At 38.8% G+C, this 22,910-nt stretch overlaps 1 protein-coding gene across 4 annotated transcripts in view; it reads left to right on the top strand.

The window, feature by feature from the left end:
- mffa (mitochondrial fission factor a) overlaps window positions 1-21,518 on the top strand; it is a 21,906-nt gene extending 388 nt beyond the window's left edge. For 2 of the 4 annotated variants that reach the window (XM_069897295.1, XM_069897294.1), the window contains exons 2-8: window positions 4,781-4,995; window positions 6,739-6,902; window positions 7,967-8,055; window positions 11,042-11,206; window positions 15,352-15,414; window positions 18,388-18,472; window positions 20,413-21,518. In XM_069897295.1, coding sequence (XP_069753396.1) covers window positions 4,785-4,995; window positions 6,739-6,902; window positions 7,967-8,055; window positions 11,042-11,206; window positions 15,352-15,414; window positions 18,388-18,472; window positions 20,413-20,544 — 909 coding nt within the window. In that variant the 5' untranslated portion in view covers window positions 4,781-4,784 and the 3' untranslated portion in view covers window positions 20,545-21,518. The remainder of the gene's footprint in view (window positions 1-4,780; window positions 4,996-6,738; window positions 6,903-7,966; window positions 8,056-11,041; window positions 11,207-15,351; window positions 15,415-18,387; window positions 18,473-20,412) is intronic. The other 2 variants (XM_069897296.1, XM_069897297.1) reach the window with 2 other exon arrangements.
- The last annotated feature ends 1,392 nt before the right edge of the window (window positions 21,519-22,910 follow it).

Consider the following 22,910-nt stretch of genomic DNA (forward strand, 5'->3'; position numbering starts at 1 on the left):
TGCCAAACCTCGGCCCGTTCCCCATTTTCAAGTGGACCATTAGAAAAAAAAAATTGGCAGTGCTGCTGGTGCGGACCGACGGAGAGCAAAGTCTCAGCTCTCCCCCACAGCGTCCATCCACCCAGTCTGGCAGCCGTTGTGCAGGCTTTGAGTCAAGTTTATTGTCATCTGATTGTACATGTCTTCTTCTTTCTTTTCTTCTTCTTTGACTTGGCTTCGCGGACGAAGATTTATGGAGGGGTAAATATCCACGTCAGCTGCAGGCTCATTTGTGGCTGACAAGTCCGATGCGGGACAGGCAGACACGGTTGCAGGGGAAAATTGGTGGGTTGGGGTTGGATGTTGGGATTTTCCTCCCTTGTCTTTTGTCAGTGAGGTGGGCTCTGCGGTCTTCTTCAAAGGAGGTTGCTGCCCGCCGAACTGTGAGGCGCCAAGATGCACGGTTTGAGGCGATATCAGCCCACTGGCGGTGGTCAATGTGACAGGCACCAAGAGCTTTCTTTAGGCAGTCCTTGTACCTCTTCTTTGGTGCACCTCTGTCACGGTGGCCATATATACCCTGAAGAAACAGCATTCTCTGCAAAACATGCAGACACGCAACCAATCATAATACACACGCACACACAAACAATACATATGCAGGAAGTATTTCATCAATACAAATAAATATTGCATACATACGAGAGTTTTGGATGGTTAATGTGTGCAGTTCCCTTGATCATTCAGCATTCTCTCTGCCCGTGGGACGAAACTGTCCTCAGCCTGGTGGTGTTGCCTCAGATACTCCTGTATCTCTTCCCCAATGGAACAGCCTATTAAAGGTGGTTGAAAACTGCCTGGCTTAATATTGTTTGGCCCGTGACTCCTTATATTTTTCTGTATGTCGCCCACAATCAAAAATGTTTGGCCAACCCTGGTGTAAATATAGTACGTTGAGATTTCACAAAAAAAAATTTGAAAAGATGTCACATAAGAGATAGGGGAATAAATGCAAATCCAAGGTATTAGAGAAACTGTTAGCAGAGTGGACTGAAACCTGAAATCAGATTGGAAGGATGTAACTAGTGGGGTACCCTAGGGATAGTTTCTTGGCCCTCTTTACAATAATGACTTGGGAGAGAACAAAGTGAAAGATTTCCAAGTTTTCAGATTATACAAAAAAAGGTGGAAAGACATGATGAAGATCCTGTGATTCTGCGATGGGATCAAAATAGATTGAGTGACTGAGCAAAAACCTGACAAATGGAATTTAATGTGGGGAACTGATAGGTTGTGCAGTTTTGTGAAGGAATCAATAAATATATTGTTATCTAAAATGAAAGAGTCTGCAAATGAATGAAATTCAGAGGAATCGAGATGTTTGTATGAGACACAAAGATTGCCGACAGGTCCAATAAGAAGGCAAATGACATGTTTCTACATATAAGGTGTTAGAGAAACTCATTGGGTCAGGCAATGAGTATGGAAAGCAATGGTCAGTTAATATTTCAGGTGGAATACCATTTATCATGCCTTTTGTGGAAAATGGAGTTTATGAAGTTTTGTTACAGTTGTACTGCGGTTTAGTGAGGTCACATTTGGAAACATGGCACAATTGTGGTCTTCTTTTCTAAGAAATGGATATAGGCCCACTCCAAAGATATTCACCAAACTAATTCCTGGTATGGGAGGATTATCCTGTTGACAGAGGCTGAACAGTTTGGATCTGAATGCTTTGGAGTTTATAAGAATGAGGGGTGATCTTACTCTAACATACAAGATCTTTCGGGGCTTGACGGAGTAGATGTTGAGACACTTTAATTCACGGGAGAATCGCAAACCAGAGGACAACAAGGGGCCAGTCATTTAAAACAGGAATGGAAAATTTTCTTCTCTTGATATATTTAAGATGGAGATAAATGTTTGTAAGGTTGAAGAATTGAGTGGTTTTGGAGAACGGCGCAGAAGAGGAGGTGAGACCAGCATAGATGAGCAATGATCATATTGAATAGTGAGGCAGGCATGAGGGGCCTGGTGGCCTAATCCCACATCTGTTATCAAGATTCAGAATTCCTCTATTGTAATAGTACAAGACATGTAATGTCACACTAAATTGCCTTCTGTCTGCTGTAAGGCAAAGAGTCACCATTAGTGTCTCCCGACACTCTTTACAATATGAGATTTGCCTCCAGCACTGCCGTAGCCCACAGATTCCTTTTTGATCAATCGGCAGCCTGAGCTCCAGATGCAAATCTCTGATACAATCAGGAACCCTTCAGTGCCCTTGCCCTCAACACCCTTGCAAATCCCAGTTCTTATACCTTGTTCCCATGAGCCAGTCTCCAGTAGCCTGTAACCCATGTGGGTCCCCCGAATGCAAGTCGACCGCAGCCTGTGTGGGTCCTTCAGCCGTTCAGCCCCTCACAGGTCTGCTGCCGTGTTCACCATGATACAAGGCTTCATCTCCTCTGCTTCTCCTTCTCAATGGGGGGGTGCTCTCCCCGTCCCCATTGCTCCCCCGGAGTCTGAAACCCTTTGTGACCACTGGTGAGCAAAGATGTCACCATCTTGGGCACAGACACTGCAGTTGCAACATTTTAGTTGAAAACTACTGTTGGCTCCTTTAACAGGCTGTTTTAACACCTGTGTGGAACTGTCTGTATTAGGACCGGGCAGTTGAACCCTTCGGAGCAGTGATTTGTCTCCACTCTCTTTGGGTTCCTACCTGTGGCAGCACCACCATTTTTCTTGTACTCTTGTGTCGAAGTTTTGGTTTATTTTCTTCTGACAAAGTTATTCATTTACTGATATTTTTGCAAATGTAAACTAATTGAAGTGAATCCACCCAGAACTTGGTCTCTGTTATGTGAAATACTTTTCTTCATGGATGGAGGTGCCTACGCAAGTGTACTAGGAGGGGAGTAGTTTCAAACATAAAACATGACTCCATTGTTCACAGACCAGGATGAATTACTTGAACTTTGTGATGGAAGTTGTTAACCTCTCTATTACTTGGGATTTCAACTTGTGAACTGGTAATCTCGGAACAGTTAATTTGTTTTAAGGCTTATGCACATGTTTAGTATTCTAATTTTAAGGGGAAACCTATTTCATATTCAACATTTCTCACTTGCATATTATTCTGGATGGGATGATGAGGGAAACTGCATTTTATTTTGCAGGGACGTTGTATTTTGGAAATCTAATTTGGGTATCAGTAAATTATGCTTCACTCTTGATTAAAGAGGAGAGATAGAATCATGAAAGTTTGCAACATAAAACCATGGGGTCTAATCTGGAAACTTTTTAATAGTGGTCATGTTTCCACATTCTTTTCCCAATAGTTTTTAAAATGTTAATTTTCATTTCTTTACCTTTCTAAATTGCATGAATTCTGTTGTGTGTGCACTCACACAATTAAGAGTCGGAGACGTGATGCTTTCTCATCCTTTACTTCTATTAGACTAACATGGCTACTGACACACATAGTTTATGTATATATATATATATATACATATAATGTTTATGGAAGGGTGACATCATGATGTGGGTGTCATGCTGTCCAGCAGAGGGCGGGTTATACCCAACAGATTCTTCTTTCACCAGTTCCAAGCTGAGGTTTTACTAAATCTTAGCAATGGTCTGCATAAACCGATTAGTTACTTTTTAGGTGATGGGTTTATGATGTAATGATTAATAATATTCAGGACATAAATTATTCTGACTCCAGATTATAAATATACAATTTACCATATGGAGTAGACGGGAAGAATTAGAAAGTCATTATATCACTAGGATTATTGCGTTATGTAAGACTAATAATCTTGAGGAAGAAATAGCAATTGTTATATTTAAATCTTCAAATGATGATCTTTGCTACTGTAGATGGCTGGCATTGGTATTTCATCCCAGCCTGCTGCTTAAATCTCCTGCCACTTCAAATAACTCCTTAAAAACTAAAACCTTTTGTTCACCAGCTTTTGAGCACACTTCATAATTTATCCTTCTTGACTTATTTTTATTTTTGAAAATCGCTTTGCAATGAAGATTTTTCTATATTAGAGACACATAAGCTTGCCATAATGATGTGTTGGTCAAATTATTCCCTGAGGTACACCTATTTTCAATGGCAAAGTCCAGTTGTATCCATTGCAAGTACACTGGACATTTGAAAAGTTCACTCATCTAACATTACGCCTTGCCAACGAGTGACTTGTAACACTGTGGTATTATGTGCGAGATTTAAAGAGGAAGGCTATAATTATTATGTCATCCAAATAGCTAATCCGCTGAGATTTTTCAACAAGGTAAGGTAATTATGACCACCGCCAGTGGGCTGATCTCGCCTCCAACCGCGCATCTTGGCGCCTCACAGTTCGGTGGGCAGCAACCTCCTTTGAAGAAGACCACAGAGCCCACCTCACTGACAAAAGACAAAGGAGGAAAAACCCAACACCCAACCACAACCCACCAATTTTCCCTTGCAACCGTGCCTGCCTGTCCCACATCGGACTTGTCAGTCACCAATGAGCCTGCAGCAGACGTGGACATACCCCTCCATAAATCTTCGTTCGCGAAGCCAAGCCAAAGAAAGGTAATTAGAGAGCATAGAACAGCGAGTACAAGCAGTATAGCGGTATGGCCACTTCTGATGCGATGTGGTTTTTGATCTAAGTTGTCCTACAGTTTTACTGCAGTTTTGATATTGCTTGTGGAGGCACAATCTCCAGTGGAGATTCTGTGCCTTAATTAAATTTTAAATTCCTTTTTGGGTGAAATAATGGGTGTTATTCTTTTACAGTATCATGAACGTAGCAGCATTTCCTTCTCCCACCAGCGACATGGCTGAAATTAATCGCATCCAGTATGAGATGGAATACACAGAGGGCATCAGCCAGCAAATGAGAGTTCCTGAGAAGCTCCAGGTTGCACCAGAGACTTCTGAGGACAGGTGGAAAGGAGATTTTCAGAACACCACAACTGTGATGGAGGTGCCAGAAAGGATTTTCATAGCAGGTAACTATATTCTGGGTTCAAACGGAAAGTTTCTAATTATCAAGTCACTTCTCATGGCATTTAATTTAACCATTTAATTTATAAAGCTCTTTTCACAACTTCAGGACGCAATCCAAAAATGCATTCCAGGCATTTAGAAGCACATTCACTGTTGTCTAGAGGACGAGAGGAGATTGTTCAACGCTGTCAGTGTAATTCAGATACGATCCTCTCGCCACTCTTTTCTGACCTGAGAGTTGAAAACTGCCCTAGTCAGGAAAGAAGATTCTTATATTCAACATTAAGACAAAATGGATCATTTAAAACATTAACATATTACAGTTTTATTGTTGGTGTGGCTGCAAAAAAAAAAAAGCACTGGCTATTTCTATTGATACTTTTTGATTGGGAGCCACTAATGCATGCATAGATACCAGGTTCTATACATTTAATTTATATTTAATTACATCTATACATGTTAATTTAATACATTTAAGCACAGTGCAGCTTTGATATGAAACTACCTGTGCTATCATCCTTTGAATATTACAGTATCTCCATGAAAGGAATTAGGGAAATGTTAATTTCACAGATAAAGGAGTATTAAGACTGTTGTCTGACAACCAGTTTATTATTGAGCAAAAATAAACCACTGAAATCTTTTGCCGCCAGATGTTGTTTGGCTCACAGAATTCTCTCAATGTTTCATTCCTATTGCAGGGCAATTACTCAATCACACCCATCCCCCCCTTTCCCCCAAGATACTACATGAGCTACTGCTTTCTTTCAATAGTCTTTTTTTATACCATATTCCAGCATCTGCTGTCCTTTGTGTCTTGGACTATGTTGAGGTTGTGTTATAGTTATGAATTGGGATTAGTACGTAGCATGAAGCAAGTGTGTCTTTAATGAAAAGAAAAAATTTATTTATTCCCTTTCCAATATGTTGCTCTCAGGAAAATCCTTTTAGATGTGATCTTGATTTTTATTAAAGTATTAACTTAAATTATACACTTCCCTTTACATGGAAGGGATGGAAGTGTTAGTATGATAAAATATAACCAAGTTATCAATGGCATTCTCCACCTCATTTGATCATGGATGATCAGGGAATACTTTTCATGTGAAGTGCATGGACAGTCCTGAATTCTTAAAGGCTTTAATATGTACTTGTGGTTTATCTTCAAGATGTGGTCATGAACAGAGACTTCGGTGGACCTTAAAATATTTTGGAATCAAAAGAAAAACAGTTTTAATCGTATCCCTCCTTCGGAAATGTAGCTAGTACAGCCTCTGCCTCCCATTTCCACCAATCCTGACCACTCATTCATGATGTGTATGAAGTTTGGATTTTCTCCCTGTGGTTGTAAAGATTTTTTTTCTAGGTGATACAGTTTCCACAAATATCCCAAAGGAATGAAGCTGTAAATTGCCCCTATTTGGGTGAGTTGTGGAATCTGGTGGAGATGGGATTTGATGGGACATTGGGAGAATAAAATGGAATTACTATGGTATTAGTAAAACTAGCTTGATGGCTCAATATACCTTTTCCATACAATGTGACTGTACAACTCCCCATCATTTTCATTATCTCTCCCTATTCCTGCCAGTGCATTTGCTGTGGATTTTTTTAAACAATTTTTGATTTGCAAGGACTTTCTCTAATTTGTGTCAAGCCTTGAAATTATTCTATCACTTTTCATGTATTCTTTCCAATGTACTAATAGTACACATTTAAAAAGTGACAGACTGTTGTTGCACTAGGTGACCATAACAATTCCAGGCCACGGGATCTGGATCTAATGACATCAACTCCTACAGAACCTTTGGCTTTGAAAACACCTCCACGTGTACTGACCCTTACTGAGCATCCTTTAGATTTCTTGGACCTAGAGCGATCTGTTGCCCCAACTCCACAGAGTGAGGAAGTAAGTGATACAAGGTTGTATTTTGCAAAAGTAATTAAATTAACTATGTATCAACAAGATATTGATTACTGTGTCATATCAGTTTTCAGTTGTAGGCCTATCTGACCTCTGAAGCTCAGATTTTCATTCTGATAGTGCAGCTAACCATGTGGTGGGAGCAATTATTTTTTGGGTTGATTTTGTATCCTTTAGTATTTCTTATTAGAAATCTCCAACGATTAATTAACTTTTGCACATTTCAGCAGAAATCTGAATGACTTTAGTGAGTTAATATGCAGGTAAATATGTGATTGGTTAAGTTAGGTTTCTGGCTAAGTGAAGCCCTCTCTTCCACTAGCCATGCCCTTCTCAACCAGAAAAATATTGTATCTTTGCGAAGGGCTCAGGCCCGAAACATTGATTGCATTATCTTGGCTACATAAAGAATACAACATGACCTGCTTTGTATTGATAAAAGTGGTTATGAGATCTATTCTAGACCCTTACATTTTGAAATACTTGAGTGTCCCAAGATAATAATGAAATTTGACAATACCTTTCTGTCATTGGTGCTCTTCACAGACAGCATGTGAAATGTGTTCTTTTGGAAAAGCCATTACTTGATCTCCCTATTTTGCCTTGGTCTAATGACCATATTTCTGACTCCTGTTTTTTAAAATTTGTTTAATATGCTTCCACTTGCTATAATAGCACTGAACAAAGATCAGTGCTATTGTTAATTTGGCGGAGAATGTTTCATTAGTATATGGAAACTTTAGTGGTTGTGGTTTCTTCACTCCAGATGCAATTATCCAAAATGGGTTCTGGAACTCTAAGGAGAGCAAGATTTAAAAAAAAATTTAAAAAGATAGCAGGTGGCTAAAAAAAAGTGGATGATTGTAGCTCGAGTGATGACTCAGAAGCTTGCTTACTTGGCTTTTTAGCTTTTGGTAAGGAAATGCTTTGGGAATTGAAATGTTCCTGAGAAAACGTGAGGTGGGGAAATTATTTGCTTGCAACCTTAATTACAAAGTAATTAAACGAATGTATCCAGAAATGCTGCTAACTGAATATCTTTTCTTCAGGGTCGCTCACATACTCGTTTACGGAGGGAGCGTTCATTGAGTGAAAATGCTGTCCGACCAAATGGCCAGATTGTTCGAACAGACTCTATGTGAGTAGGTCTCCTGTGACATACAAGTTCTAGTTCAATGTTCCCTTGGGTGTTCCTTTGTTATTTGGTGTGTTGTTCTCAGTCCACCTGGTAACTTGAGTCTTAAACAGCATTTGGAATGACTGATGCTTCAAAGTAATAATTTATATGTAAAAGTCTAGAACATGGAATTTTTAAAAATCTGTTTCAAAATAAGAGCAAAACATTTCAAAATAGGTGCTGGCATTTTCTGATAATTGTTCTGAATTGCAATTAGTTGTTGTAATGTACATTTCATTGACTGTGAACAAAGTTCATGTAGATGCCTCATCTCCCTGTATAACTGTTTCCTTTCTTCCATATCTGGAAGTTGAAGTGTGGTTAAACTGTTTATGATAACCAATTGTCTGCTTGCTTTATACTTTAAGCAAGTGACATAGGTAGCTTTCACATTTCCTCCTCTCTGTTGTCATCTGTTGCTATTTTGAGTTTGACTTTTAGATCAAAACATCGAGCAGCAGCAGAAACGATCCACAATAATAATAAAAAAAATACTCTAATGCTACGGTTTAAGATTAAAGATGACAAATTATGGAAGGATTGAAATTATTGGATTTGTAGCTGAAAGGATTATTGGTTTAAATGAACAACATATTATCCTTTGATCAAATGAAATTGTGAAATTTGAGGATATGATCTGTTTCCTGCATCTATGGTGTTAGATATTTTAAAACTAGTTTAAGGAAGAGGTGGACCTGATTCTAACATGAGTAGTAGAAAATATATTAATGGGAAACCTAATAGTATTGACAGGCAAGCTTAACTTTGGAATTACTGAGTTTAGTTTACCTGTTGAGAAAGTATGTATGAGGTGGGGAGAAGTTGTTCCCCAGTTGTAGTAAAATCTTAACTGCATTTAGGATTTTGCTACAAATATCAAACCAACCAGCTGTTTCAAGTTTGGGTTTGTTGTAATTTATCACATTTGAAGAGGAGGATGGGAAAATGTTCATCTAAATTGCATAATTCGGGTGTGTTGAATTTAATCATAAATTTGACACAATGTAACAGGCTGCACTTTTTTCGTGGGCTTCTCCAATTGTACATATCAACATTGCCACATTGATTTTTTTTAAATTTGTATTGGTTAATTGTAGAAAAGTACCAGTAAGTTAACTCAACCAACATTTTATTTATCTTCAGTAGCTCTGAAACAAACTTGTTCTGGCTTACACTGATTTTCATGGAAACTCATCAGAAAAACAGCCTGATATTCCAAAAGTCTGATCCTTCATCATAATTCCCAAGAATTTTCTATTTTGTTAAGTTCAATTGAGTAGACCAGGAATGGGATGTAGCATTGATAATTTAAAATTTAGGATTTGAAAATAAATTTTCACCTTTTTTAATTAAAAGCTTTCCAGAAATCAAAAATTAGAACTTATTTAAGAAGACCTCTATCACATATTTCACAATGAACTTCATGCTTTTAGTATTTAGAAAACTTGAGTATAATTATATATAATGGCCTGTGCAGAAACCGAGCCTTCTCCAACAGGGTGGCATTAACATCAACTTTTCTGGTTTCTGTTAGGCCACTCCCCTGTCTCCTCTCTTCCCCATCCCTCTGTCTCTTTTCCTACTGCTCTCCAATCCCTCATTCTCCATTCAGAGAGCTATCCCCTGCTCTTATTGCTTCTCAGCTTTTTTTCTCTTGTGCCTGCCCACCCTGTGGGCCGATGCTCCTCCCCACTCCGTTTTATTCAGGCCCCTGCGTGTATTTCGCTGAAACGTTGGTTATTTATCTTTGCTATAGAAAGAATGCTGAGTGGCTTGCTGAGTTTCTTCAGCAATTCTGTATAATCTTCCAATAAAACACTTGACTGAACTACATTTTTTTGGCTGGATGGAAAGGGTAGAAATCAGTGATCATGTCAAAGTACCATCCTCACCTGATGATCACTGGGCCAGAAAGAACTAGTGGTGGATACACAAGCTGCCCTTTCTATTTTACTTTTTGCCTCTTTGCTATTCTTTCATTTGGTTTTATCCTGTCCAGTGACTAATGGCCTCCAGGATTCTGTGCCCATTATGTGATGTCTCTGTTTAATTTTGGCCATACCTTGTGTTCTGGTATATTTTGTCCATGTTTCCGCTTCTGTACATACCAACTTTCAATTCTACATTTGACGATTATGATATTGTCAGTTGCCAGTCTTCAATCCAGTACCAGCTTTTGCTGACAGTAACTGGTTGTGACGAATTCTTCATCTCTTAAGCTGTTGTATTTCTGCAAAGATTTATTTTTTTCAATGGTGCATCCCAACTGAATATTTACTGTGTCTAAAATCCAAAGGATAATTATTTTAAAGATTTTTTTTTAACTTTAGTTTTGCTGACATTTTGCTATCAATGTAATGGCATTTTCATCATTCATTGACACTAAATGACACTTAAGGAGAGATAATTAGCTTAAGTAACACGTGCAGATTTAACTTGTAAAGTTGTTTTGAATATGGCTATTTATAAACAGTTAAGCACTATGTATTATTATAAATAATGGCAGTAAAGCCAAGAGAATCTCTGATGTGTCTGATTCAGAGTCGATTGAAATGTGTCCATAGATTAACTGTAAATGATTTTGATTTGTGATTAGTTGCTTAAAAATAACCTACTAAAGTAGTGGATTGAACTCGTGAGAGAAAAGGATAGATAATTTTTATACAGTATTATTATTGCTACTAGGGATGAAATGTACTCTGTTGGGATTCTCTTGGCATTCATTGCCCACGTTTTTCTGAAGAAAATAGTGATCCATGCGTTGTTGATATTTTGAAAATTAAAACTAGGCAGATTTAAAAAGTGCAACTACAAATCAAGCTTAATGCATGCTATTATTAAGAACTAGGAAATACGTACTCTTCAAAATAACTCATGAAACTTGTCTAGTTCTGTCTGAATCTGATTTCCATGTTTTTCTCTTGCTCTGTTCTGTACACATGAACAGCGTGACACCAGCCCCACAACCTCAGCCTCGTCTTTATCCTCCACTCATCTCCTCTGAAGATGGACCAAACGCATACTCTCCTCATGGCATTTTGTCAGTAATCCACTCTACCACCCGTAGGGCCTACCAGCAAGTCATGGACATGCTAGATGAAAATCGCAGAAGGTGATTGGCTGTTGGACTTGTTTTTTGCTGTAATACAGTTGAGGTTGCTAATTGTTTTCCACAGGCTTTCCCTCATGTATGCATTTACAAACAGTTACTGGTGTCTCGAATTATGTAGATACTTGTAAGGTGGGTCCAAAATTTACCTTTAACTAATTAGTAGCAAGTGTATACCTGTACTTGTTTCAGAAACTTCCCTCCACTGAGTTCATTATCAATTAGTGGAATGACATAGAATTTAGGGGCAAATTACATGCTGCCTTGAATGAAAGAAGCAGATTCTCAAAAGAGAAACCAAAGTGGATTCCATCTTTTTTTAAAAAAAAAACATCCCTTCTATTTAGTGAAGCAGAGGGCTTTATGACCTTCCTGATGTGGGATAGAGGTTATCCCAGTTTTTGCCATCATCAAAACAATTAGGCATGTTTTAGAAAGATCCATCGATGCTTCACACTTTCCCCATCCTAAATGTTACAGATTGTGTCTACTAATAAACCTTCTGACTCCTCACCTCAGAGCTGGAGAAATCCATATCTAGGAGAGGGCTTTGAGAACTTCCTCACTCTTCCAGACAATTAAGGATACCACGGTAGTTGAAAGCCCTCTTAGTTAACCTTCAGGTTTATTACTACAAATATTGTCTTTCACAGTAATTTATCCAAGATTGATTATTATTGTTCAGGCCCTCACAACCAGATTGTGAAAAAAATTTTTCCCCCCTCCCAAGCCATGAGGCTTCTGAACCCTGGGGACACAGGGCTAGCATATGTAACATTATATTTATAAGTGAAATGTTATTTATATTTTTTTTTTAAAGTTTCTGATTTAAATTACCAGCTCCAAGGTCTGGAGAAATGCTATCTCATTTTCACTGTATACTGTAATGATCATGGTATGAACGATAAATAAACGTGACTTGACTAATTTACTTGGGCACCCCTAAACTAAGTTTAAAAAAAAGTTAGGCAAGGTTATTGCTTTTTAATTCTGCAATAAAGCTGAGTACGTAAAGTGTGAGATGTTGTTACAGATTATATGTTATGTATTTCAAGTCAGAATGGTGAGTGAAAGTGAGGGTCTCACATCAACTCTGCTTTTTTATGGCAGAAATTGCGTGTAAGGCAGCTGCTATGGTAGTAGCCTAAATTATTTCTATATACCTCTATCCCACATCAGGAAGGTCATTAAGCCCTCTGCTTCTTCCCAGAACAACGATCCAACCACCTTTCCCTCCTCCCTACACTCATCTGCCGAGCAGAACTCATTTTCACGCTGAATAACTTTTTTTTAATACTTCCATTTCATACAAATGATAGGTGCAGACATGGGCACTCACACTGGTCCAAGGGATGCCTGCCCTTTTGTTGGCGACGTGGAATAGTCCTTGTCCAAAACCTACCCCGTCACTACCCACAACTCTTTTTCAGTTGCATCTTAATTTTCATCCTATTCTTATTTTGTTGCAATGGTGCTTGAATGAAAAAGGTTATCCAATCACTAGACCCCAATGATTCATTACATTTGTATATTAGATCATTATAGGGATGTTTATTTACATTCCCTGAAACAAAGTATAAATAATGAAATAATTTTTTTTGTGAAATGTATATTTTCTCACGACACAAAAGGCAGCCATCAAGTCCAGTGAGGCTGTGCTCGCTCTCAGAAATGCCATCAATCACATTCCCCCTCTAATCTTCTATCTTGTTCGCATGCCAGTCTTCTATTGTTGCTGAGTTTAAATCATGGATCTTGTCCCCAAGCAGCATTTTAGCAGTTCAAACAGGTTTGTCTTCAATGCTCTTTGAGGATGAACTGTGGGTGAGCAATAAATGCTAGTCTTGACATCAATGACCATATACTGAAAAATGAATTGTTTTTTTTTAAAAAAACACCTGTTTTCTTTAGTAGGGCATGATGTGAAAGTATGACTGGATGGCCTGATGTGTGTGGCAGAAATCCTCATTTTATGTAGCAGCTGGATAACCACTTGAAGCTTTGTAATATGTAGTACCACCCAAATCCAGAATGTGAGCTGTGATTATCATAATAGATTGTTGTAACGTGTGCCATAAATTTCTTTGTCTGTAACCATTGGTTTTATTAAGTTAGATTAAGATATATATTTCTCAGGTGCAATTTAAATCAATTTCCTGAGGCCAATGTACAATTCTAAGGTACAAGAACTAAACTTTTGAGCATTAACACTTTTTAAATAGCTCTCACCACTACCAGGAAACTTCCTGAATCATCATTATTTACAAGCCATACCTAACCTGTTGTGGCCATTTTGAAAGGCACAATGGTCCACACATGATGCTTTCATTTATTGAAAATTGTTTTTCTTAGTGGTTATCTACAGTTACTGGATGCTGTTTAGCAATACCTTATGCCCTTCAGCAGTTTTGGAATAAATAGTATTTGGGTACTCTTTTCAACTTGTATGGGTGGAGGGAAACAAACAGGAACAGACGATACAGCCCCTTGCACTTCGTTCTATGTTCAGTGAATTCAGTTGATCATGCATTCCCTACTAGATTTCTCCTACTGATCCATAAAAAAGCCTGTTTGAAAACTCCATGATATCATTAGCTTCAAAGTTATTTTAAACTCAGTCAGCAAGATTACTGTTCAGATCAACCCAGCAAAAAAGAGTAGGGTGCTCATTTTTGAGGATGAATAGAATAATTGTGCTTTGACGCCAACTTCATATCAGTTTATCAAATATTCAACTCTGGTAAGAAAAACCAAGCTGGTGTGGTTTTAGGGTGTGTTTCAAGCATGGTGTTGCAGGAATAGCATGTACCTATTTTGTACAAATTTAACGCTCCAGAGTTTATTTATAAATCCATTACCTATATTATTTAAGGGGATTCATGAAGATGTGTTTAGTACATAAAGGTGAATTTTGGACCTGTCTGTCCTGCCCATGATATTGTGTTACCTCATTCACCTTATTTAATTAATATTTAAATATTTGGTTTCTAAACATTTGTAGGAGGGAATATTCTGATAGTGTTCACTGGCAAAGATGTAACTTTTATTCAAGCTGGAAGCTTTACTCATTAATCATAAAATACATTGCTGGCCATTTGTTTGCTGCTGCTAAATGATGTCCTGTCTTGAGAAGGATTGACCAACATGCAACTCGTATGGGGCAGTCCACAACAGAATTCTTGTTCTCAAAAATCATGTAACAGATTTTCCTTTAGTTATTATGATCCCAAGTCGAACAGAATTTGGCATTTTAAACATAGGAATGAAACTTAGTCCAAAGCCTTTTCTCTACCCATCCTTGCTAGTGAGCCAAATCATAAAATTTGCTTAGAACATGGCAAAACAAAGCAGCATATTATTGTAATTCACAAATCCAGTTTTCTTTCTGTGAGCCAGAGAGATGTGCCCGGTTTGTAAAACTTGTGAGAGAGTGGTTGCACACTTGCCTTCAACATAGTATAAAAAATTGAATGAAATCACAGACTGAGTGATGAAGGTAAAGTTGTTTTTGGAACATTTCAACAGTTTGTTTCATATGCTGTATGTCTTTTTCTTGTAGCTTATTGAATATGCACTCTTCAGGCCCTCTGCCACCTCTTGAGTGCTTTTTGAACACCCGGAGGAAACCTTGTTCATTATAAAGCATTTGATAATAGCATTAATTTGACTGCACATTATTTTATGAGAACATTGTATGCTATAGAGACTCCAATCCTGTCATGAAGCTTTGCTGTATGTAACTGAATGTCATTGTCAGGTGGTGGAGAATAATCATATGGCCTATGGAAACTGATAATTTGGTTCAGAATCTGTGGATGCAACTGGTAATTTTGTTAGTTATTCCAATAGTAGTGATAGCATATAGAATAGCTTGAAAGGCTGCATTGTGGAAGATTCATGGAGCTAGTGTTAAGATTGTATTTTTTTTTTAATTCACCGAGGAACAACTTTGTTTTCATAAAATAAAGTGCATTCACATTTCTATGTTCTATATAAATGCAGCATTTATTTGTGTTATGCAGACATCATTATCTTTTGATAATCTGCAACCTATCCAAGTCTATGTGTACTTATTCTGGTCTTTTAGTCATTCTGCACCCTGAATACTCTCATCTGTCCTATTATCTTTTTTACCCCCTGGAAACTAGAACAGTACTTCGTGGAGGGTCAACTTGTGCTACTTCATCTAACCCTTTGCTTGACAGTTCCAGGTAAATATGGCCATTTGTAGCCTTTATTGTAGCCCTATGTCCTATTCTCTTTTCAGTTTTGGAAATTATTTCTCACAAAAAAAAAGTTGAAGTCTAAGTTTACAAACCCAAGGGGAATTATTGGGAAAAACTCAGCAGGTCAAGCAGCATCTGTGAAGGTAGGAGCATATGACAGGTAGTGTCAGTGACTTCCATAAGAACAAGGAAAAGTTAGAAAACTAGCTTGTTTTAAATTGCAGAGAAGACCGAGGTGACAATGGAATAAAAGGGATGTCCATAATTGGGTTGATGGTGTTGAGTGTTGACCAAGAGGGGAGACAGACTGTTTGTTAATTGCAACTGGGATATCTGAAGGGGATCAACATATAGTGGAAGATGGATAGCCAGGATAGTTAATGTTTTGGGTTGAGACCCAGCATCAGGGCTGAGAGTGTAAAGGGGGGATAACCAGTATAAAGATGAGAAAGGGAGGGGTGAAACGGGGGCTGGTAGGCAGTAGGTGAGACCAGGTGAGGAAGGAGATGGGCAGATGGAACCAGTGGGGTAGGAGGAGAGGAAGGGTGAGGGGTTGAGTTGCCTGTGATAGGTAGAGAACCTAAAAGAGGGAAAACAGGGCAGATGGAGTAAAGATGGTTGGAAGATGATGTATTGAAATGCATGAGGCTGGAGATACTGAGTTAGCATTACTAGTTGATAACTTTGGATGTGAACTGGCCAAGCTGGATAGCTAAAATGAGTGGCATGGTTGCGCAACACCGTTGAGGCACCAGCAACTAAGATTTGAATCTGGAGCTGTCTGTAGGTGTTTGTTTATTCCCACTGTGACTGTGTGTATTTCCTCTAGATACTCTGGTTTCCTCCCACTCTTCAAAATGTACAGGGGTTATAGGTGAATTGGGGTATTTGGGTGGCATGGGGTCGTGGGCAGGATTGGGCTGCACGGTTGTTTGTCTAAACTAGTCAAATTCAGAGCTGAGTCCCAAGGACAGTAAACATGATTACACTGATAATGAGTTATTATTTGAGATTGTGTTGGCCTTGGTTGGTTCAGTGCAAGAGGCCAAAGAGAGATAGATCAGAGGATGGTGAGCAACCTAACGCTCACAATTTCCCTTGTTGACTGAAGTGAAGTGTTTGGCAGTGTCACCAAATCTGTGCTTGACTTCTCTGTTGTGTAGAAAACTACATCATAAGGAGTGAATTAAAACTAAATTGAAAGAAATAAAATTGAATTATAGCTTTGTGATTAATATTTGGGAGCCTGGATGGTGGGAAGGGAAGAGGTAAAAGGGCAGGCATGCATTTGAGAGGTGCAGATGTAGATCAAAGTGAAGGGGTGAACCAGGGAGATGTGGAGTGTTGCAGATTTAGAATAGTGGAAGATGAGGGGAAATTTGCCTGTTGGTGATTTCTCTCATTTGAAGTTGTGAGAAATTATGGAGAATGATCCATTGAATGAGGAACTTTGGGCTGAAAGGTTAGAACAAGAGGGATCTTATGGTTGCTGTGGGTGGAAGGAGAAGAAATGAGACCATAAGTGTGAGATAGAAGGGCGGCACGGTTGGCGGAGCAGTTAGTGCAACGTCTTTACAGTACCAGCAATCAGGACAGGGGTTCAAATCCAGTGCTGTCTATAAGGATTTGGTACATTGTCCCCATGTCTGCCTGAAATTTCTCCGGGGGCTCCAGTTTTCTCCCACCATTCAAAACTTACTGGGGATGTAGGTTAATGGGGTGTAAATTGGGCAGCGTGGACTCTTGGGGTGAAATGGCCTGTTACCGTGCTGTATGTCTAAATTGAAATTTATATAGAACAGATAAAGTTAAGAGCTCCGCTAGCCGTTGTGGGGGAAAAGCCATGATTGAGGAAGAAAGAAGGTGTCTCGAGAACATGGAAAGTGGCAGAACAAATCAGATAGAGCCAGAGACACTTGAAGGAACAGCGGATGGTCAGCAAAGGCATGGGAATCCTTGAGTATCTGATGAAAATTGGTTGGAAACCAATAACCTAAAATTAAGATAGTGAACTCTAGAAAGGAAAGGGAGAAGCCAGGAGTGGAAAGCAGAGGGAAAATTACAGATTGTTTTTGTTCACTGCATCTGTGATTTCAATTTTATTTAGAAGTCATAGTGAAGGTAGTTTCTTCCAGCAAATGACTTACAAATAATAATTTGGTGATTAAAATTAATCGAACAGCATCTTTAAATTAAGCAATACAAGTAGCAAAGTGTGATATGGCAGTTTAGAGATTAAGAATTTGAATAATAATACGTTAATAATAGATTGCAATGTCTTGCATGTTGTGTGTATGCTGGAGCTGAAATCTGGTCTGACAGCAATGTATGAAAGTGCATGACGTGAAATTGTCTGCTTTTATTTTTCGTAAAGTGCAAGATGCAAACACATTATTTAACCATATTCTCGTTTATCTGCTTGAGAGTCTTGAATAATTGTGTTTGTTTTTAGTGTTGCAAGTAGAAGCAAGAATTAAGTATTAAAATTTATTCCAGAACATTTCTAGATAGAATAGAAAGTATTTTGAAATTTATTTTCATGAAAGTTTACTGTAGAGGTGGCACGCAAAATTTGCTGAGGTCAAATGGATGGCTGCAAATTTCTGTTTGGTGAAAACTAGGTGGCTTCTAGCCTATGTCCACTGACTGGAACTGTATGTCTTGTACAGAATATAAACACTTTATTCACTTTTTTAACATTAGTCGGTGATCATGTTCTTGATAAATAATGAGTGTCTCATTGCCTCGCTAAAGAGAACTAATTCCTCCAGTCATACATTTTATTCCATTTCTGGCAATAATTATACTGTTCCCTTGCTATGGAAGTGAATACAGACGGATGATGAATATAAAACAATCTTAAATGATTTCACCTGCAGATTATTTCTGCTTCGATAAAGCTAAATAAAAGGAATTGTGCTCACATTCAAATTAGCAATAATCTAATTTTGTCTGTAGATACAGCCTTTCCAACTGTGAACCTACATTGGAAGGAACACAAGATGATGTGGCTCTTGTGGATTCTGTTTCCTTACGAAGACAGGTACAGAACTATATTAATTAACAAACTCTGTCTTGCCAATAATGAGTAGATTAATATGGTAATTGTGTGGGATACTAGCAAGTTATTGGAGGAGCGTCATTGACAGTTGCTTGGTTGGTCCCAGAAATTCCGTTCCCTCCCCATACACAAATGCCTATCTGAAAATAAAGATTCTTTACAACTTGCATCATATTAGACTTCAAGTTAAGCCTTTACTCATTATGCCCATTCTTAAGACAGAAACGTAAGGGAGTACAGATACTGGAATCAGTTTTTCTATACAGGATCTCAGCACAAAGCATCAGCTATCCTCTCACTTTTGTGAACGTTGTTTGACCTGCTGTGTTCCTCCAATTATCAAGACCACCAACTTCCACCCTCAAAACACCCCAGAACAATTCTTCCCATTTGTTACATGCAGGCCTGATTGCTCCAACATACTCCTATCCACCTTCTATCATCCTTCAAAAGCTTCAGGCTGCCATATAATATCTCTGCTGAGACCCATTCACTTATCAGCTGACTTACACTGGTTCTCTATTAAATAATCTTTTAACTTTAAAAAAAAAAAAAAAATTCTGGTCCTTGTTTTCAATTTCCTCTTTGACTCGCTTGTCTTAGGAGTTGGGAGGTGATGTTGAGATTGTATAAGACGTTGGTGCGGCCTAATTTGGAGTTCTGCGTGCAGTTCTGGTCGCCTAATTATAGGAAGGATATAAACAGAGTGGAGAGAGTGCAGAGAAGGTTTACCAGAATGTTACCTGGGTTTAAGCATCTAGAGTATAGGGAGAGATTGGACAGATTAGGTCTTTATTCTTTGGAGCATAGAAGGTTGAGAGGGGATTTGATAGAAGTATTTAAGATTATGAAAGGGATAGACAGAGTGGATGTGGATAAACTATTTCCGTTAAGAGGAGGAAAGATTAAAACAAGAGGACATGAGTTAAGAATTAAGGGGCAGAGGTTTAGAGGTAACATGAGGGGGAACTTCTTTACTCAGAGAGTGGTAGCCGTGTGGAATGAGCTTCCGGGAGAAAGAGTGGCGGCGGAGTCAATTGTATTATTTAAGAAAAGGTTGGATAGGTATATGGATGAGAAGAAGATGGAGGGTTATGGGCATTGTGCAGAGAGGTGGGACTAGAGAGGGGTGTTTGGTTCGGTGCGGACTAGAAGGGCCTAATGGCCTGTTTCCGTCCTGTAAATTGTTATGTTTATGCTATCTCAAGCCACAAAACTCTGATAATATATACATTTTTGAATTTGTATCGCTTGATCATTTCCAAATTCACCTACTGTTGCCGTAATTTCTGGCTTTTCCGCAACAAATTCTTTATTTGCTTTTTTTTCTCATCAAGAATATTTTTATTGAATTTTACATAAATATTGGTTTAAAACTTTCCTTAGACTAAGTTCTTGATTAAGCTTTTGGTCAGTTGGTTTAATACCAGTGATGCATTATGGGTTAATTAATCAGCACATCTTCCAACGACTGGGAACTTGAATCCCATGCTGTCTGTAAGGAGCTTGTATGTCCTCCCCATATCTCCGTGGGTTTCCTCCCACCATTCAAAACGTACCAGGGTTACATGTAAATTGGATGTAATTGGGTGGCATGGGCTCGTGGGGCAAAAGGGCGTTACCATACTGTATGTCTAAATTTAAAATGTAATAAATTTAATTTGGATTTTATTTGATAGAATATCTATGAAGTCTTTTGATGTTTTTCTCTATTAGGGAAGAATGAACAAATAAGCTTTTTTTGTGGGTCTTTTTAGAATTTTCCAAGAAAGGAAAGAAGATAATGCTTTTGCTATCATCTCTTTTGCTCCCAGTTAACTAGAACAATCTTCTAAGTAAAATACTGTGTAAATTCTTGTTTTCTTTAAACTATATCAAACAGGAATTGTATCAAATTTCTCTCAACTTCATATTTCTTTCAGATAATTAAGCTGAATCGTCGCCTTCAGCTTCTAGAGGAAGAAAGCCGAGAACGTACTCGACGGGAAATCATTGTGTACTCTATCACCGTGGGGTTCTGGTTGATCAATAGTTGGCTCTGGTTCCGACGCTGAATGAGCACTGCATCAACCATATCTTCTGCTGAATATTTTTCTCAAAAACAGTTGGTGATACAAAGGGTCAAAGATTGTTTTTGCCTCTTCTGTACCATGTAGGCTTTCTCCAGGCACTGATTGCTCCCGCCATATAACACTGGGAAAGGAATCATGTGGACAAAAGAATATATTGTTGCCTCAGATTTAAATATTTATTCCCTTACTTTATTGAAACTCATTTTGCATGTCTGTAATTAGGGAATGTGTAGCTTTCAGGATTTTTTTTAAAAACATGTATAAATGACTACATGTCCAGGAGAGCATCACAAAACATGACAGGGAATGAAGTGCAAGGTGGTCTTTTTAAATTTTACTTTCTGTTGAGAAAAGTTAAATTTAAAGAAGTTGCAAGAGCTGTATATTGACATAATTCCCAAGAATTATATTTTTGTTCTATTTCATTGTGATATGAAATTGACTTTCTGGTTATGGGTCCTTCATATTTTTGTTTTGCATTGATTTTGAAAGGAATAATATCGGTCAAGGCAATACAACTATCAACTGCAACAAAAATAGATCCCACTTTCATTGATTTTTAATACCACCATGTTCTGTGATCATTTTAAAATATGTGACTAATTGGGAAGTTTCCCCCAAAATTGTTCTGAGTATGCTTTCTTTAAATGCTGAAAGAGAACAGTCATTGCGTAGCCTTGACTTATAGTGTTCTGTTGAATCAAACAAGTGTTTACAGTGTATCTTTTTTGATCTTAACCTGCTGATGTACAAATTTAGTTTTGACATTGTATTAAAGATATTGAAGGAAAAGTGAATGCAAATATATTTAAAAATGTATTTCTGGATTAATGTTGTGTAAATCTTGGATGTGGTAAACTTTTTTCCTATTGTATCTTTTTATGTGAGCAAGCTTGCTGGGGGTTATCAGTACAAACATTTATGTACATAATAGATTAAATACAATTTTGCTGTAAAGAAAATGAAATTTGAATACTGGGGTTTTTTTTCCTCCCTAGATCATGTGACAATTGTATTTTCTTTCGTTTATCAAAACCTGTCATATTTCCTGACCTCTCCAACATGTGTCATAACTGGCCAGTTTGAAGTGAAGGAAAACATGATAACCTTATCTCCAACAATGCACCCTGGCCTCTTTCTCTTTCTGGCAATTGTTATGCTCTGCAATTCACAATCGCAGCAATTTATTTTTCTTATTTATCACCCTCTATTTAGGCTTTCATCAACCCCGCCAAGAGCATTTGCTCTGTAAAAGCACAATGCTGGACAAGCCCAGCAGGTCAAATAGTGCCCTTTATATAACAAAGATTTTTAAAAATTACCTTCATCAAGGTAAGGAAAACTGTAGGCCGGCATCTGAATAAAAAGGTAAAGAGTTGGGCATGGGGGAAGGAACATGGACATAAAGGGAGGAGGTAAAAGATGGAGAAGGGAATAAACAGGATGAGGAGGGGCAGATCAGAGACGATCCCGATCCTTTTGTTTACTCCTGCAAACCACCCTTTTTGTGCCATTTTAAAAAAATGTTTTCTCACTTTCCCCAGTCTGGATGATGGGTCTCATTGACCTGTCATGACATTACCCAACTTGTCGGGTAATCTTAGGTATTCAAAGGAAAAACTTGTCCGATACACAATCCTTTATTCCCCTGCCCCCCCCCCCCCCCCCCCATTAGCAGCTATGTTCTCGGTGGTTCAGCCTTCTCCATCGACCTTGCCTGTCTTCAAGGGCCATGTGAAACCCCACCCCAGCCGGACCAAAATGATAACCTTGATGAAGGGCTCAAGCACGAAATGCATGTTTATGTCATTGTTTGACCGGCTAAGTTTCTTCTCTGCCTATTCTATGTAGGACAGCACTTCAATTTCTCCATGCTTTTGTTTTTGCTTTGAATCCGTCCTTTTCAAATAAACTCCAAACTAGTTAACCAGAGATTCGTGCAGCATCGACAGGCGAAGAAGCGTCCGATCCGCCGCAGATTTTCAAGCGCGCAGGCGCAAAGTTAGTGGGCGCCTGTGAGTCCGAGACGCGCAGGCGCGATTTAGGAGGTCGCTGGAGACTTTCGGTGCGCAGGCGCAATGTCAGGAGGTCGCTGGAGGCTTTCGGGGCGCAGGCGCTATATCCCGAGGTCGCTGGAGGCTTTCGGGGCGCAGGCGCAATGTCAGGAGGTCTCTGGAGGCTTTCGGGGCGCAGGCGCAATGCCAAGAGGTCGCTGGAGGCTTTCGGTGCGCAGGCGCAATGTCAGGAGGTCGCTGGAGGCTTTCGGTGCGCAGGCGCAATGTCAGGAGGTCTCTGGAGGCTTTCGGGGCGCAGGCGCAATGCCAAGAGGTCGCTGGAGGCTTTCGGTG

This window comes from Narcine bancroftii, chromosome 9, assembly GCF_036971445.1.
Source record: "Narcine bancroftii isolate sNarBan1 chromosome 9, sNarBan1.hap1, whole genome shotgun sequence".
In the NCBI taxonomy this organism is placed as follows: Eukaryota; Metazoa; Chordata; class Chondrichthyes; order Torpediniformes; family Narcinidae; genus Narcine; species Narcine bancroftii.